The sequence below is a fragment of the Zosterops lateralis genome (genome assembly GCF_965231275.1).
Source record: "Zosterops lateralis genome assembly, chromosome: 9".
NCBI classification, from domain to species: Eukaryota; Metazoa; Chordata; class Aves; order Passeriformes; family Zosteropidae; genus Zosterops; species Zosterops lateralis.
In genome coordinates this window covers 31208404-31226699 of record NC_139769.1, presented here as the reverse complement: position 1 = coordinate 31226699, position 18296 = coordinate 31208404, and the positions used below count along the sequence as shown (strand labels likewise).

The 18296-nt window shown below is 39.0% G+C and overlaps 1 protein-coding gene across 1 annotated transcript; it reads right to left on the bottom strand.

Moving 5' to 3' along the window:
• Nucleotides 1–3703: 3703 nt before the first annotated feature.
• On the bottom strand, nucleotides 3704–7301 carry LOC310912726 (regulator of G-protein signaling 1-like). The gene is made up of 5 exons (XM_083867513.1): nucleotides 7060–7301; nucleotides 6603–6686; nucleotides 5910–5971; nucleotides 5186–5349; nucleotides 3704–4515 (listed from the first exon to the last, which is right to left on the bottom strand). The coding sequence occupies exons 1-5, from the start codon at nucleotides 7161–7163 to the stop codon at nucleotides 4330–4332; spliced, it is 600 nt and encodes a 199-aa protein (XP_083723639.1). The 5' UTR covers nucleotides 7164–7301; the 3' UTR covers nucleotides 3704–4329.
• Nucleotides 7302–18296: the final 10995 nt, after the last annotated feature.

The window sequence follows — 18296 nt, the reverse complement described above, 5'->3', positions numbered from 1 at the left end:
TTTCCAAATCAGAGATGTCAAAGCTAATCTTCTAAATACATATTCAGAGTCTGCTAGACTCTTGAGTCCTTCCATAAAGAAAACTGCAAAAGAGAGAAGTTAATTCATTTCAAAAGTATACCTGAAGATGGTACAGTGGTTGATTTTTCCACTGGAACTTCAACAAACAATGAAAATGGTTTTTTTGGGAGTAAGTTAGAACACTTAAAGACAAGTATGAGGCACTACTGTCAAATCTTAAAGATTTTCCATGTACTATACATCCTGTTTTCCTGCACTGTTCTGTAGCTGATGGCCAACCTGATTCAACTGTTTCTTTTAGAGACTGAACGGAACAGCAAATTTCCATTCTCTCATGGTATATCTTTTCCAAAGAGGGAAAGTGAAATCTAATTTTAAAAAAAGGCCCAACCCACAGCCGTGAAACTAATGTGTGATGTTGGGGCTGTTCCTGAACATGAGTGGAGGGAGATGAGTGCACCCACCTTGTACATGAACCAAGGATGACAGAAAGCTCTGAGTGCTTTGATCTGTGTGTTCTGAGTCATCCAGATCCCTTAGTCCTTGTTAAAACAACCACTTTGGACAGGCCTGCTATAGCAATACACATATTATCCTGGGATTGTAGCATCCCAGAGCCAGGCCTGGATTTCTGCTATACTGTTATTTGCTTGGTGAAATGTGGTCATATTGTCAGGGATGCTTGAGTGGACTGGAATATCTCTGGAGTTAACAATCTGGGAAATTGACCTTTGCTGTTGATATCAGGTTTGTATTGCAAATAAGGTGAAAGACTTGAAAATAGGCAAGGTTCTTGGATTGTGAAGAGTGAAATTGTCCCTCTTCAAAGAAGAAAAATACCTTTCTGCTCTCTCACTCTATCAAATTATGAAGTAAGGATAGATGCTTGTGGAAGAAAGTCAAAAGTCTGTTCTTCCTTCCTCAGAAACTCTGGTCTATTGTAACTGTGTAATACAAGTTGGTGAAATGGCTAAGACAGTCTCCTCTGCTAGCAACAAGCCATTCAAAAAGAAATAAAAATCCCAACTGTCCATGCTATGAAATATGATTTTAGTCAGAAATTTCATATGTGTCTTTGGCTAACTCATAGCAAAATTGTGAAACTGCAGGGGGAGCAAAGAAAGATTGGGGCCACAATAATTTAAGGAATTTACAGTCAAAAGAATAATGTTACTTGAATGCAGTATCTGTTTAGAGAGTAGCTGGTATTTCTAAGTTCTCTTTTATCTTCTGTAAGCTTGGAGTTCTGCAAACAGGGACATTTTGTCCATGTAAACTGTATCAGGGCAAACATGGTGGTGCACCTTGTGTGGGACGCACTGTTGTTACTCCTACTTCACAGCAATTAGATCTATTCCTAGTGATCCTGGAAAATTATTTCATGTAAGAACGCTAACTGGAGACTGGTTTATGTTATTCCAGTAGCATTCAAATTTTGAAGTCAGACTTTCTCAGGAACACATAACTTAAAAATAATACTGCAAGATCGTGGTGTTTTCTTCTGCATTTATTAACCTTGAAATGAAAGGTTAATTTCATTAATTGCAATTGTAATTTGCAATGGATTCCAGCTACTCCAGTAGGTGATAGTGGAGACTGGCACTTTTCTATGTTCCTTCCAGCTCGTTTGCTCCTGATACAGGTTTTGGTTCTCCCCTGGAGGTCTCAGAGCTCCCAAAGGATGGCAATCAGAACATGGTCTATCCTTGTCAAGAGGTGATGTCTCTGAATTTATAGCTTCTCCCTTTGGTAAAGAACAGAGAGAGGGGCTGACAGAGCTCAAGTTATTCTGGAAAAATGGAAAATTTGCAAGGGTGAGATAAAATCTTACATTGCCACTCATGTGATACCAGTGTCTCATGATGGAAACTCATAAAACCAAGGCATTCTTCGACTTATTTTTGTTATAAGCTCTCAAGTCACAAGGTTTGGAAAGTGAGTTTTGGGAGTACTCTTGTTCTTAGTTACATATTTCAAGCATAATCACAACTGTTGGGGGTTAGGTTTGTTCCTTTTTTACTTATAGAATTTTTCCCCATAAATTGCTAGGAGACTAAGTACTGGGTATTTATGGGTGCTTGACCAAAACAAAGAGGAGGCTAAAAGTTGGGAGGGGGAAGATCAGGTGGAGTTTTGGGGCAGGTAAAGGACAGAGCTGGAGGCAGCTTCACCCTCTTGCTCTCAGCATTCAGAGAGAGAGGATGGCCAGGCTGTTGCTTGCTGCAGGAGGAGTTCACTGTCACCAGAAAGTCCAGTCCTGGGAAATCTACCATCATCTGCTCGCGTGCCCTGGAATTCTGAGCTCCTCTGCCTGCCCTGCTGGAGCTGGGCCAGCCCTGCCCCACTGTCGCAGCTTTTTCAGCACCGCTCTTTTTACTACAGTGTGACCCCGCACCCCCCTGCCCTGCCGTGACATCCTGCCCCTGCCTGCTGGGGACATCCTGCCGCTCCAGCCACCAGCCCGGGACTCTCCACTGTTCCAGTCTGGTGCTCTGAGGGTCCTGAAGGGGACTGAGACCAAACTGCCCTGGGTTTTGTGAAGCAAAGCCCTCGAGGTTCCTGGTTCTGTTTTGTTGTTAATGCTGTAGTTGTTGTTTGTTTTGCTTTTTTATACATACTAGTGAAGAGCTGCTATTCCTATTCCCATATCTTTGCCTGAAAGCCCCCAATTGCAAAACTATAATAATTTGGAGGGAGGGGATTTATATCCTCCATTCCAAGAGAAGCTCCAGCTTTCATGGTGGACGCCTATTGTGATAAATTTTGGGTAAAAATTCGGGTATAAAATAATAACCTGATGTGTAATAAGGAATAAGGTTAATAAAATTGTGAAATCCAGTATAGGGCTAATCATTTCCCCCCCCAGCCTGCCAGTCTCAGTTGCAAAGACAGGATGAACATCATCAAGCTAGACAAAGACACTGGCCAACCTCGATAAGAATCACTTCCTTGCCAATGCAAGGAAGAAATTCCTTCGTGACAACGATGCCAATCTCATCAACCCGCTGGTGATCTCATCAACTCTCCGGGCGAAACAAGCAAAATGAAATCAGCATAAGACTAACACATGAAATTGACATAAGAAAGAGTTTTTCCCGAAATGAGACAATGAGACCTGACAAGATCCGGGAAGGCCATCGAAAAGAAATTCGGACTATTCAGCCCATTCTGAACACCTGGACTGCCTAAGGGCAGAAAAACCCTATAAAACGCTGGACTGAAAGCTGCATCGGCGTGGATTTGGGGGTCTTGTACCCCGGTGCGGACCCCTATCCACCCAGCACGGTGCTGACCATTTCCTATTTTTGTGGCTTTCTCATTTTTCTTGTGCTCGATATTTTGTTATTAATAAATTGTCTTTTATTTATCCGATATTTGCCATTGCATTTATAACACTATCTTTCAAACCAAGACAACAACTATCTTTTTTGTGGTCTGTGTAAGTCAATATCACCTCCTCCAGGTAACTCAAATTATGGTTGTTCAAAATGGTCAAAAAGAGAGAGAAGTGGTGGAGGTATAATTAGTATTTGAATATGGAGATGAGAAGTAATAGCACAGTGAGACTGAAAGGAATTGTGTGTTTCAATATTTCAGTAACTACAGTGGAAAAATCACTTCAAATAAGATGTAAAACCATTATAAAACTTTATTTTAAACTATATTTTAATGAAGACTTATTGTTTTTCAATAAATTAAACAGCAAAGATGCTGCATACTCACTTATTGAATACAAACGTAATAAAAAACAGCCTATATAATTTAAACAATATGCATTTTAGGACATGTCAATTTAGAATATATTTACATAGCACAACAGCATTGTGGAACTCACACTTATTATTGTGACTCACACTCACACTCCATATATTTTTAAAAGAGTTTTCAGTGTTGTCTAGGCATTTTCTTGTCATGCCCAAAATTGTCAGTCATTCTAGTTTTCCCTTTGAACTTGATAATCTTTTCCCAATGCTCAGCTTGTGAGTGTTGCACTTCCTAACATTCAGCAGTTCTTTGGGATGTGAGACATGGTTCAGTGTTCATAGTGCAGGTCAAACATTGTTTTCCACATCCTGCCTTGACTCCGTGGCATGTGGGAGGAGGGGATTTTCTCCCTGTGTTGTTCTCACCCTTATGACAGCCTCACCAGCTTTTATCCTGCATCCTGTTGGCTGTGGAGCTGTGTGCATCTCCCTCATACTCCTCCTCCCAAGATAGGGATTTTCCTTGTAAAGATCCAACCACCATGGAGGATTTCCTCGCAAGATATTTGACAGAGTTTACTTGGCTCTTCGCATTTCAGACACTTTATTTTGAAGTGTTTGTTTGCAGATGGTTCAAAAGGTTCAGATAGGATTTGGATTTTAAAAATCTGGGATACGAATCCCTTTCCATGAGGATGTACACTGTTTTCTGGGCTTCATCAAAACTTGTGTGAGTTGGGTCTTGAGCCTTTTTGGCAGTTGCTTCCCTCATCTGATAGTCAATATTGATCTGGAATAGAAAAAAAAAAATGCCGTTAAAAACTTACCTTTAAATGTAGTTTATTTCTATATCTTTTTGTCAATACATGCATTTGCAGCCTTAGAACTCTATGATAGTTCAATATCAGAACTGTAAATTGGGGGAAATCAAATACCTGTGTCCTAGTTAGGCACAAAAATTGTTGTTCACTATAGAAATGTAGTTTGTTCTGGAGTCAGAATTAGTACAGCTCAACTTGGAGAAATAGCCTCCAGTTACTAAGAGAAATCCTGTGTTGAGTGTCTCCAGTTTAAATATGATCAACATACAGAACTTTAACTTATCCAGAAGGTTGACATATTTTAAAAGGCAAGAAATGTTCTGTGGTGCTTCTACTTGCAAGCATCAAGACTTTCCAGACACCGTCAGCAATTCAAGCTGAGCTGGCTCAGTGAAGAGCATCATGTGCTGAGCTCCTGAGGCCTTTGCTGAGCTCTTCCGGGGACTCTCCCAGTACTGGCCTGCTCCCAGTGACTATTTGTGAGATCTGATAATGTCACACTGCAATCAGCTGTGATGCAAGAAGGGACCTGAAAGCGTGTCTGTGTCTTCTTCTTATGCCACAAGAGTGAGTGTGTAAGCATCTCAGTGGAGCCACATTTCTCCCTTCTAACTCTGCACAGGTTGGCTTTATACATACCTGCCTAATGGCATCTGACTGAACAAATTCCTCGTAAATCCTCTCTGCTTTGCCATGTAAATGATCAGACTTGGTTTTCTTGTAATCCTCACAAGCCAACCAGAACTCGATGTTTTCCTCACTGAACTCTGACTTCAGGAACTCCCGAAAGACACCTTGACCACCTAAAGCCAACACAAATAAATAATCTTTTACTATATGATACTTGTGACCATGGAGGACAAAGAAAGTAGCAGGAGTTGTATTGAAATCTGATGTAAAATGCCAAAATACACTGTTCTTCTCTTCTTCAACATACTACAGATATTCGAAAATATTAAGACTGATAAAAGTCTTCCTAATTATGTTCAGTGTTTTTAGATGCAGACTCTGGGTCCTGATCCTATAACAATGGATCCTAGTCCTTCCTAAATTGATTGTCTTAGAATATAAGTGGAGAGAAAACTCCAGATTAAGCTATGCACTCTCCAAGGACTGAAGACTGGTCAAAATGAGCTATTTGGTGGTTAATTTCTATACTGAAAATGGAAAAAGACCTCAAAACCCAACTTGGAAGCCAAACTGTAGCACTGTTCATGTTACACTAGAGCTGTAAAAACCTGAAGTGTAGCTGCCCATTGTCTGACAGTATTTATACAATGCTACAGCTTTGCTTGTTTGGTGAGATTTGATAAAACTATGTCCTCAGAGTAAGAACAAAGTCATGCTGAAGCAAAAGACTTACTTTGGCTGGCCAAGAGCTTTTCCAAAGACTGTGACCACTGAATAACTTCCTCTGCAGAAAGCCTAAGGTGACAAGTAAAAGAAAAGACTCTAGGTAAGAAACCATGGGGGGGGGGTTGTATGTCTGAAGGAGACAAATTTTATAATTTATTATTATATTCCAGAAATATATGCCAGGTATTTTACTAATTTATGGCTTTGTCATAATCTGAGATCCTGGAGACAGCCCACATTGAGAAAAATAATCAGAGATGGAAAAAATATAGAACTATGATATTATCTTGAATTCCGTTCTCAGGAAAATAGCCATTTACTGTAACTATGATAAAATTATTTTATACCTGTACTTCTGTTTCCATATTTTTGCAATAGGAATGATAATACCCCTACTCCTCATTTAAGTGAGAAGTATTTTTTCTTGTAAATTTTAGAGAATAGTTACAATGTCCCTCTGATAAAAATGGATTTAACTGAAGTATCTTCTCCCTCACTGTTTGATGCAAACATATCAAATCACTAATTCAAAATTCTTAACTCCATGTGTAGTTTCTAATTACTAATGTTCTCTGCTCTTGCATTTTGGAAATTCTAGATCTTTTTATAATATTTGTTCTAGAAGCAGTTTAGAAATGAAGTAACTTACTATACAGTAATCTATGATTGTATTGTATAACTTGTGCGTTTCTGTACTTACATGACATTTCTAGAGTTGGAAGTCTTGATCCCAGATTCAATATGTGGCACCATGCATTTCAAATAACTTTTGAGATCTGTACCACTGAAACAAAGAATAAACATTTTTTAATCCATTGGAAATGCAATTGCACTTAATTTACATTTATATTTTCTTCAAACTTTCAGAAACAGCTCCATCCTATGAATGAATTCTGAGAACTTACATGTCCAAGTAATTTTTTTAAAAAAGACTGAGACCCCCACTGTATCCAGAATCTACTTCTGATTACTTAAAGTAATGAATTAATTAATATGTTTCAGCCCAAGCTTTTTTTAATGATGTTGCAGTCCTGGGCTTTGAGCAGTTTTTGTTCATTTAGCCTGAACTACAGTGCTAATTCTTAATGTCCAAGATTAGTAGAGTGTTATTTTCACTTCTAATGCATTAAATTTTATACTAAGTTGTATATACTTACAAAGCCTTCTGCTTCTTTTTATGGACTTTGCCTTCTGCAAGCTTGCAATCTTCTTTTCCATTTAATTCAGTCATGTTGTTGTGGGAGAAAAAGAATCCTGGCATTTTCCTTGGCTTTAATGTGAAGCACCCTTGGCCACAATGATCCTCCAGCCCCAACTGACAGCTCACAGCCTCTGCAGCTGCCTTTTATTGACGCAGGCAGCCCTGCGAGCTGGTGTGAGCAGAGTTGTTTATCGTGTATCTTCATCACAAACTCTGGAAGTTCCCCTTTCAGTGCTCAGTGACGTGAGTATTTTTTGAGAAAAAAAAAAAAAACAGACAGCAGTGTCTCGTGGTTGAGGTTAAACCAGATGAGGCTGAATTGCTTTGGGGTTGTTATGTGTCACTGTGTATGTCTGTTACCAAAAAAAAACCCAAACCAAAACCCTCTAGAACTTTGAATTCTTGTCTCTTTCTGATAGGTACTTGCAAGTCAGAAGTATTTTTTAGTTTGATCAACAGAGCTGCAAATACTGCAGCTTTTTCTTGACTTGTTCAAAATTTACTTGTTGCATGCCTGTGTCCTGCAATTTCATACTTCTCAGCTGGTTAGGTGGGCTCAGTGGAAGATATGAAAAAGGTACTTTAAGATACTCCAGTAGTAAAGTTCCATATGCAACAACCTATTTGCAAGTCCCCTGTTAATCTTCAAACTAGAACATTACCTTAGACAGGTTTGTTTAGACACGTTATGTGAAAATATTTAGAAGTGGTTTCCTCAGGAAAAGGTTTTGAAACAGCAAGAACTTATTTAATTTGGTTTAATTTTTGGAAATCAGGTTCTTTGGAAGCACAATGCCATATTTCAGGAACACCTCCCTAATTTTGAGTGAGTTGGTATGTATAAATATTAATTAGGTTACAGCTGTTGTTATAAACACTGTGAATATTACAAACTGTTTGAAGGAAGTGTGAGTTGTTTGTACATACTCAGGTTCCACTGCAAAAAAGCAGTCGTGGATATAAAGCAAGATAAAAAATTAAGTGTAAATATTTACTTGTCCAAGATGGTGATTTGGATGTTGAAATATTCCTCTGGCCCCTAAGCATCCCAATTTCTGCTTGTTTACTTGGGTTCTTTGTTTCTGTGATGTTTCAAAGTTGGTGTGTTTGGGTTTCTATACTAAATAACACGCAACTTTGATTACTTATAAATAGCTTGTGAATGATGTGTGCAAGGCTGGATATGATGGGTTGATAACTGCTGACATATCCCCGCCTTCCTTGGGAACTATGGTGCGAAGGGCTGGGAGCCTTCAGAGCTGGCTGCAGACAGATGTGCAAGGACAGACCGTCAGCATCAGGGTGGTTTTAACCACGGCAGGCTGCCGGTCCCCTGAGTGCTGACAGTGACACAAATGTGTCCGCAGGAAATATTTATCTCCACGCTATCAGGTGAACATTGCCCTTTGTGCAGAGGCAGAGGTATTTACTGACTGTTTTTACCCCCCTGAACAGGGCGCAAAAGGAAGGAAGAGATGTTATCAGTGTCGGATTTGTTTTTGTATCTAACATCCTGGGTTTTGACATTCTGCCCCCCATCAGCGTCTCATTGCGTTCCCTCAGTTAGGAGCTGTCCTCGCTGGGAGGTTCCATTGCTGGGAAGGTCACAGAGATGCTGTATCCAAACCCTTCTCAGAGGAGGGCAACAAAAGGGTAAAAAAATCTCATCTCCCAGAACTCTGTAGCCTCAGGCAAAAAGTGGGGCAACGTCTTGAACTTATAGCAGCTGGTAATCATAAGTAATCCACCAGTGAGGTTCTGTGAGTGTGAGGGACAGTGTTGAAGAATAGGATGGTTTACCTTTTTGGTACCGTTTGGTTATCAATGATGGGCTGTTGATGGTTCATTTACAAGATGAGGAATGCCTTTTCCCCATTTAAAATGAAATTACTGCCTTACCTTTCAGATTTGTTAAATGTATCAATGCATGTAACAGGTGTTGAGTCAGACCTTCTTGTAGAAAGGAATTCTCAAGCTACTGAATCTGATTGTACTTCACCTTCTTGCAATAAATATTCTCTTGACTAAAGAATAAATAACATTTTTGTCATTTACATCAGGGTAATACTGCTGTCCCACAGCATTTGAATTGTTTTCCAGGTCACACAGTACTTGGATTACTTTCCAAGTACTTTATTTGGTGGAGGAGACCAGTGGTGATTCACTCTTTCTATGCAAGCCTACTCATCTTTAAGATTTTACTTGTTGAGGGATTCTGCTTTATGAAAGAGTTGGACTAGGTCCCACAGGTGGATTAAATGTTGGTTCCCTGCAGTTTTCATGATTCTATTGTCCTAAATACTCAGACTTGACATTGCTAGAGACGAAAGTGCTACTTATTTTCAACTTTAAAAATATGATGCTTCAAACCCATATGCATTAATCCATATTCAGGATCACTATCCTTGTTTCCTGTAGACAGAAATGTCTGGTGGGATTTTACACGATGCCATGAGAAATAGTCATGTCCTGACCCAGTAGAAAGCTTTTCATATAACTTCTTCCCTCCTAATTTTCTGGTTTTCTTTCCGTTTCATCATGGGATGATTGGATGGCTTTTTCATCTCCCACAACCTTAATCTACCAATATGATACTTTTCTCCATTTCATGCATGATGGCCAATTGCTGCTTGAAATACTTTCTCACTTAATAACTATTTTTTTTCCTATTATTACAGGAAATTGCAAAAAATCTATTTTAAACCTTACAGTTTTAGGTCTTATTAGAATAATCCCATTATTTGATACCAAACCATCTTTGTCCTAATATTGGCATTGTCTCAGTTCGTTCTATCCAGTACAAGGACAGAGGAAAACTTTTTGGAGGAACAGCAGCATAGCTGGCTGTCACCAGCTGGTTTCTACTCTTTTCCAGATCTCTAGTCCATTTATGATGAGTGATTAATCCAATTTTATGTGCACAGAAGATGCTCACAAATATTTGCCAATATTCAACCTGTTTCTGTGCATCGTTTTCTCTTCTTTCTGGGGACCATTTGGTAGAGTATAAGAGAAAAAAAAGTGAGAAAATTTCCAAGGTTACAACACTGGACAAGTTTGGTTAAAGCAAAGAGGACAAAAACTTCTGTGAACTCCAAGTCTCATTTGCTGGTCAAAATTATTTCAAGCTTCTCCTTCTGACTTCTTCTTTTTTGTTTCTTTTTGGTCACTCTTGTCTGGCCTTGCCCTCACTCATTCTCCATTTCAGGCACACTTTATTTCTGAATGTTCTTTTTTGACTTAGGCAAGTTGTTGTCTTCCACATGCGGCAAATTTTCAGCTTTGCTGCTGTTGGGCATAAACTTCCCTGGAGTTAGTCTGGCCACATCTGTGCTGAGCTCAAGTGCCCAGTCAGGCAGAGCTGCCTCACTGCAGCACTCCCCTTGCCCGTCACATAGCTGAGTGTTAGCTTAGTTGTGAAAACAAGTGATTTCTTTGAAATGCATCTGTCTCTTATGTGACCTAAAGAAGTCAACTACTGATAATCCATCTCTCTAGCACTTAAGGGAAATAGAAACTAGTTTCTGCGGGAGAGGAAACAGTGTGCATGAAAAAAAAAAGCGATGCATGATTTTGAGCTGCACAGATATTATTTATTTTGAAATGTTAATATTTTCTCTCATATTACATAGTCAGTCCATAACAGAGTAATGGTAGCCATCATAAATTATTTTTGAATTAATTTCTGTTACAAGCAAAAGTTTTCTTGAAAAAAATTGTGAAGCCACCAAAACAAAAATCTTGCCACTGGTTTTAGTGTACTCATTTTTTATGTTGGACTGATTTGATTGAGAATTGGATCTTTTTGAGGGATATTTGGTTTTTTTCGAAGTTAAGATGTTCCCCATGTTAGCTTTTGTTCCTAATTAATTCAATGTGTTCTAATTTTGCAACCAGTAAGGCATGAGTAGGGCTGAATGGCATCAGACTCCTCAAAATACAGGAGGAATTCTAGATTTGAGAATTAAGTGGAACCTAATGCCAGCCTGCATCAAGGAATGCCACAAGCTAAACTTTGAGCAATGATCCACCACCTGAGAGTCTTGTGGCATTGGGTCTGTGAGAGACCTGACTCTGAAGGACAAGGGACCAGAGCTTTCCTGTCTGTTTTTAGCTCTTTCAATTCCTCACTATAAAATGGCAACTCAGGAACATTCCTGCAAAATTCCATTCCAAAATTCCTGCAAAGTTACAGCCCAAAGTTGCCCTGTCTTTGAAGTATCTGCAGAATTCTTTTAGGGGATTTTTTTTTTTTTTTTTTTTTTTTTTTGGTAGGGTTTCCCCTAGCTTCTGAAGGAAACTTGGGGGGGTTTGGGGGGTTTTCTGTACCATGGCAGTGAAGGAGAAACCTAGAAACCTGGCAGGAGCACTTGAAGTCACTGTGGAAAGCACACAATGATGTTTTCTGTGCATTTATGAATCATATGGCGATTAAAATACAGCCCCAATCCTGCATCCATTCTCGGAGGCCTACTCTAAAGGGATGACAACACATCTTTCCTTTGTCTGTCTCAACCTCTAAATGTCTCCATGGGTGCTGTGCTCTCTGCTTTTGTGACTTTAGATGTGTCCCTAACCTCTCTGGCTGCTTCACATTGCTTTTGTGGGTCATCATTACCTACTCCATACCTACTCCAAGCCTTTGATTTGAAACTTTGCTGAATAAAATTGTTCCTCTGGTTATTATTTTCACTCTGGCATATTTTCAAACTTTCATGACTTGACTTTATAGAAAAAATATTATCAATATTTTATGGTAAATGTTGTTGGCATTAAGGGTTGTGTGTATATGACAGTCAGTGCAAGGAATTAGATGGGTATTTCCTCACCATACTAAAGCACATTTCACTGACATGCATATCCAGTAATTCCCTCTTTCTTATGACCATTTTTTAATTAGACTGTAAAAGGCTTATACAGTTTATCAGAAAACTGATCCTTTTCTTTCTGGGGCATTCTGTCAGAAATGAATAAACTGTTGAATTTCTGTGAAATCAGGGGACTTGGAGTTTTCAGCGAGACTGGCTGACACTTGGATGAAGAAGAAAGAAAAAAAAGGAGAAAAATCTGCAGTACAGTGACTTCTGGGTGCTGAGGGTGATGCTTCCTGTGTCTGCTGTTGGGTAGGGCAGGAAGCGTTGATCACTCATCATCTGGGAAATGCACATATTTCTCATTACCTCCTCACATTTTCATGAGTCCCACACTGCACTGAACCAGCACCTTGTCTCTCATGTGTCATTAAGCAAAACAGAGTGAGAGCAGGGCCTGTGGCACTGGGGTGTGAAGCAGAGTATGCTGAGTTTCCACTGTCAGCATGGAAATGTGATATGTGAGCACAATACAAGCTTAACTTTCAAAGCCTGAAGGTTTCAGTTTCGTCTGAATCTCAATGGAGAAAAATCAGATGCTCTTTCTCTCTCAGAGATGGTAAAATTCTGTATCCTTCAGTACTATAATAACAAATGGTTTGATTGAACACAGCAAGCTAAAATTCATGGTATCCCTTTAAAAAATGTTTCTAAGAACTTTTTAACGGTAGAAATATTACTGAAGCTTTTAATGGAGTTATGCTGATAAAGACTTCTCTGAAGAACTGCACTTTTAGGTGCCTGTTTTATACTTAGTGTTATGAATTCCCTGATTGAATTTTTACTTCAGTGCCAGCCCAGATATGGCTCTCTTTAGCAAAAAAAGCCCTCAGAAGGATGTGTTCATCCAAAGATTGCCTTGCTACTGGAAACCGCTCCAGACAAAAGGAGGATCTGTCCTGACTCTCAGGAGAACAAGCAGATATATCAGGAGACTATCTTAGCTAAGCAAGGAACTCATTATGGTGCTCAGATTAAAAAAACCAAACAACAAAAAACCCCAAACAAACAAACAAACAAACAAACAACAAAAACCACACCCAAAATGAACAAACAAGAACCCAAAACAAAACAACAAAGAAAACCACCCAACAACACCCGCAAAAACCCTTCCCCCTAAAAAAAAATCCAAACCCAACAGCATACAGGGAGTGGAAGAATGGATGTGCTAAATAGAAGGGAATTAGAAGCATAATGCAGATTATGGATATACAGAAAATCATCTTCCCTCTTCAGGGAAGTGGAGCAGGCAACCTGCCATTCTGGATCATCTGGATCATATCTATTCTTGAAGATTTTCCAGACTAGACTGGATAAAGCTGCGAGCAATATGGTCTGAGCTCATAGCTGATCCTATTAGACTAGAAACCTCCTCAGTTTGTTCCCAACATGATTTTTCCTGAGATTCTGTGTATAACTAATGAATAATGAGTGGAATATAGGAGCGTAATTCAGTTAGAAGAGTACTACTTGGGAAAGAATGGTAATTGTAGAAATTAATACAGGTTTCCAGCTTGACTATTTTGAATGAGAACTACACACTGGAAGTGCAACATTCAAATAACCATTTCTTCCATCTCCCTCTGAAAATACCTGCCTGGTATATAGGTGAAGTAGCAGAAAGTTACTTCAAAAATTAGGAAAATTGAAGATAGCTATGAGGTCTCAATTTAAATCTATGAAGATTTAAATGTTACATGTTTTCCATTATGATCTTTGAGAACCAGCTCTTGTGATGAACCAGGAAAGGAATAGAGTTTAGTTGTATTTCCTGTCATTTACTTTGATTCTTACTTGCTGTCTAATTTCAGTTCTCAGGAACTGGAATGTTTGCAACAGAAAGACTTGAATTTCCTTACATTGATGGTGTTTTGCATTTTTCTCTTATGTCACAGGGACAGACCCCATCCATCCTATTGGTGAACCTCCCTCCCTTCCATATGACTCGCACCTGACACCCCCTGAAACACTGGAACATCTGGAAGTGCTTGGGCTCAGGCTGGGCAGGGCTCTGAGGTACCTGATCTGGTTGAGGGTGTCCCTGCTTATGGCAGGGAGGTGGACCATGTGGCCTTTCAAGGCTACTTCCAACCCAAAACCACTTTAGGATTTTATGCAATGCCTGCACTGGACTGGCTGCTGCTGGTGAGCTGCTGGCACCTCTGTGCATTTGAGGACATTCCAGCAGCTAGCTTATCATTCCCGGGAAGAATGGGGGCAAAGGCTTGTTATTAAAATGCAAATCTACTGTAGTTCTTTGAAAACTGAACTCTTCTTGGGTCATACACCGTTTAGTTAAAGACAGTTATTAGTAAGAAACAAGTGGCTTCATATTTGACAAGACAATGTTCCTAAATCTATTCACTCATGTCACTGGTGCCTGTGCTTGGCACCCGTGTTTAAGAATGGATGCTTAACAAAGCCTTTGGTGTCTGAGTTTGATTGAGAACAGCCTGATCCTTCACACACCTTCTTCTGGCAGAGTTAGGAACAGAGTTTATGTACATACCCACAGTTTTGCTAAAATGAATATATGCCTCTTTGTGTCCCTGCATATCTGTCTCTTCTCTAAAATATGTGGAAAATTACACTGCTCTAATTTACATCTAAATTACAGGACATGGGCCCTTGTAATTCAGAACCGCTCCTCATTAATTATCTATCTGGAAGCCCACAGACCTTGGCTGACAAGAGTACTGAATATAACCTTTGTGCAAAAGAGTAGTTGCCATATTCTCAGAATGGATTTTTCTAACACGTGTCATTATGAAAAACCAAACTCCCATTTCCCACCAGTTCCCCACCTGTGGTGAAAACTCCTTATTTCAGCCTCGTTTCTCTGACCTCCATAGAAAATTAAAACTGTCATTCCTGCAGTGTGGGCTGCCTGGTTTGGAATTCCCCACCAACTGTGTGCTGTACATGTCAGTAAACCAGGTGAGCTTTGATAGATGTGACCACTTCCCTTTAATTTTGAAATGAATTTTAAGATGAACACAAAAAAATTCAGCGTGCAAAGCAAGATAACCAAATCTGGAGGGAAGGTTTCATATGAGCAGCAGGAAATGGAACCCACTGAGTTTCATGACAATAATAGTTCTGCTCTTAACTGCTGAGCTTTCTTGTGCTGCTCTGAGTTACTCTGAAAGAGTCATCAAACATAGATGTACATGTTCTTCTAACCTCAACCATGGGGCCTGGAAACTACAGGCTAACAAACTTTAGACACATACCTGTTACACTGGCTGTCACTGCCCAGGCAAGTGCTGAAAGGAAGCAAAAAAAGACTCCAAAAAATCTTTTTATTTTTTTAAGAGCATAGATATTTGTAAAAACATATGTGGGTATTGATATGTGTATATAGAATTTGACATTATCTCCAACATGCCTTTAAACATAACATTAGAATGGCTTTTCTCTTTCCAAATGTGATACATAACACCAGAATGCTTGCAGAAAATGTGATTAATAAATACCTGTTAGGAAATATCTGTACATATTTACATGTGTTTTATCAATACTTAAAAGCCACTTTACTTAAAAGCCACTTTGTAATATCCAAGTGACAAAGTTTCCTCTCAAACACAATTTATTCTTTGTTTTCATTTAAACCATGTCATGTTTTACACTTGAGCACTGAATTGGAACACCCTGTGTTAAGTGACAGACAGAAGGACAAAACCTGTTGGTGTTAGAAAACAAAATGTAATAAAATTATTATTGTTCTGTATAGAAACATGGGTGTAATTTTCTTAGAATTGTTTAGAATTTGATTTCACTCTTCAGTTTTACCATGAACTCACATAATGTAGGAATAGTCACAGCAAGTGAAGGAAAGAGAAGGTGACTTAGGTTTTCCAGTGTCATATTCTCATTTCCACATGTGTGTTAATGCTTTGAAGTCATAATGCTCTCTGTATTTGGTTGGGATTTTTTTTAAACTGAAGAATAACGCCTCCAGCTATTTACTCCTAATGAAAAATCAAGTTGGGTAATGATGCAGTTTGAATTAAAGTCAGAGGAGCTGGACTGATCGCTGCCAAATTCCCCCCTTAATTGTGATGGTAAGAGACACTTCCCTCAGTTTGGAAGCGCTTTCTTTTTACTTGTTACTTCCTTCCTCTCACTGCTATTATTCAAACAGAGAAAACTCAAATTTACAGTGCATTTTTTTTCTCTGTTAAAATTTGTGTTTTAAAAGATGTGTTCTAGACTTTTTTATTATACAGGTTGTGACCTATGACCAAAATAAGTAAAGACAATGGTTCGACAAATAAGAAAGCTCCTTTCTAAACTGAGTAAGAAAATAAGACTTCTCTTGCCCCAGGACACAGATAAATAGTGGAAAATTAATTATGAAATTTCTCCTATCAATACAAAATGGGTTTTACCTGCTTTGTCTTCTTCTAGTGAATTGGCATGCCCTGCCACTTATTTCTCATGTAATAAACAGTTACGAATTATTAGGTTATTTCCAATGGGAAATTTTTTCCTATGGTAATGTTTTTGTTTGGTAGCATTTTGCTTAGAATCTCACATAAACAAATACTGCTGCTTGGAAAATGACAAAATAAGGATGTTTTATGACTACTGGGCAGGGTTGAAATGGTATAAAATGACATTCTGCATGACAGGGCCACTCTGATTTTGGCACTCCAAAATAATATAAGCAGAATACATTAAAGAGAAAGCTACAATGAACCTTGATGAGCATTTAAAACATCATTTCTGTGTTCTCATGCCTCATGCAAATAACCCTGTAAAGTCATGTCATAATAAAAGAGAGACATGACAACACTAACTTATGTCATTTGAAGCTCAGAATACTGTTTGCATATTGTTCTATTCTTATAACTTGCTTTGTCTGCTATTGTAGCAAGATTTGCATTTTATAAGCCAACATCTTTTTGACTCCTTTTACATTAATTGAATAACCAGCACCACTTTCACTTGTCATCTGGTTTAGTCTCTCTGTGGGTTGCTATGGAACATTTCAAATATTAGGGAACTGCGGAACTGCACACCCCAAAGCTCCATGTGGTTTCTAGTCACAGAGGAAAACAACTGAAAAATGTGATCCCTGAACCCAAGAGCCTAAAATAAGCCTCAGAACACTACAACACATGGAATACATATTTTATGAAACTTATGGTTTATGATGGAATGAGGATACTGTTTACCTGACCTGCCCATTGATAGGTTCAAGTCAAGACCAAACACGTTTTCAGACTATTCTGCTACTTCTGCAAATGTAATTTCTGCAAATTTTGCTTTCTTGCTTTCAGTGGCTATTACTGACATCTGTTTCTTTTTTGCCTAACTTGTGTTGTGCCTTAGACTCACAAAGAAGTAGGGAATTCTTTTTGCCTGATTTCCCAGTACTGTATATGCTGCTTGCGTTTTCAAGGAAAAAAAGTGAGGTCTGATGTGAAGACAAAGCAGCATAATTGCCTAAAAATGATATATTTTTAGGTATCACCTTGGACATGTAGCTTATCTGGATTCTTGTCCCCTTTGATGATGAACTTTTGCTTTTCATTCTCTTCTATTTATGAAGCATCTCTTCAGTGCTTATGACCTTTCAGCTCAGCCTCTCTTTCCAGGAGTATTATATGTAAATGTCAAGATGGTGGCAGTGTTCAGAAGGGCTGTAGAGGAGGTATGGCTGAGAGGGACTGAAACATTTGAGCCGATAAGAAAGAAAAAAGCAAAGGATTTAAGGAGTGAGAGGGCACTTTTCCCTTACAATCTGCTACTGTGCTGTAGAATGAGTCCCAACCCTGTACTTTCTCAAGGCAATAAAAAAAAAAAGCTCTCACATTGATTTTCTCCCTAAATTTGATAGTAGATTTCAGCTTGAAGATTCATGTTCTGTGAAAATAGCAATGAAAGCTCAGTACTATCCCAAATGCAAAACTTACCAAGCATGTGTGAAGTTTTAGAATATAGAAAAACCTCCCAGTTTTAAACTCCTCAGTCTCTTGGGCAGGGCAGTGAGGTCTCATTCCTGTTCCTTGGCTCCAGGAGTGGCACAGAAACCTCAGCCTGCAGAAAGTTGTTCGTTCCACAATTCATGCCAGAGCTTTAAGGCGTTCCTCTCATGCATGGTGCTGATTCTCAGAAACACTTGGAGCAGCTGTAGCCACCAGAGCATCTGAGTTGCTCTCCCCAGGGGTTGGCAAAAGGAAACCACTTCAGAATGAGTGGTTTTCCTCTGTCTGGGCAATGTTTATCAGCCTTTCTCAAAGGTAGCTGATTTCATTGTTACAGTGGCTGTCAAGATGTGGTAGGGAGGGCATACCTGATATTTATGACAAACCCA

Bases quoted from the DNA above. Each gene is read 5' to 3' on its own strand.
- LOC310912726 (XM_083867513.1), bottom strand. From the start codon at position 7,163: ATGCCAGGATTCTTTTTCTCCCACAACAACATGACTGAATTAAATGGA. The intron at 5,972-6,602 runs GTAAGTACAGAA...TTGTCACCTTAG, and splicing joins TCCAACTCTAGAAATGTCAT to GCTTTCTGCAGAGGAAGTTA. The intron at 4,516-5,185 runs GTATGTATAAAG...TTTCTATTCCAG, and splicing joins AGTCAGATGCCATTAGGCAG to ATCAATATTGACTATCAGAT.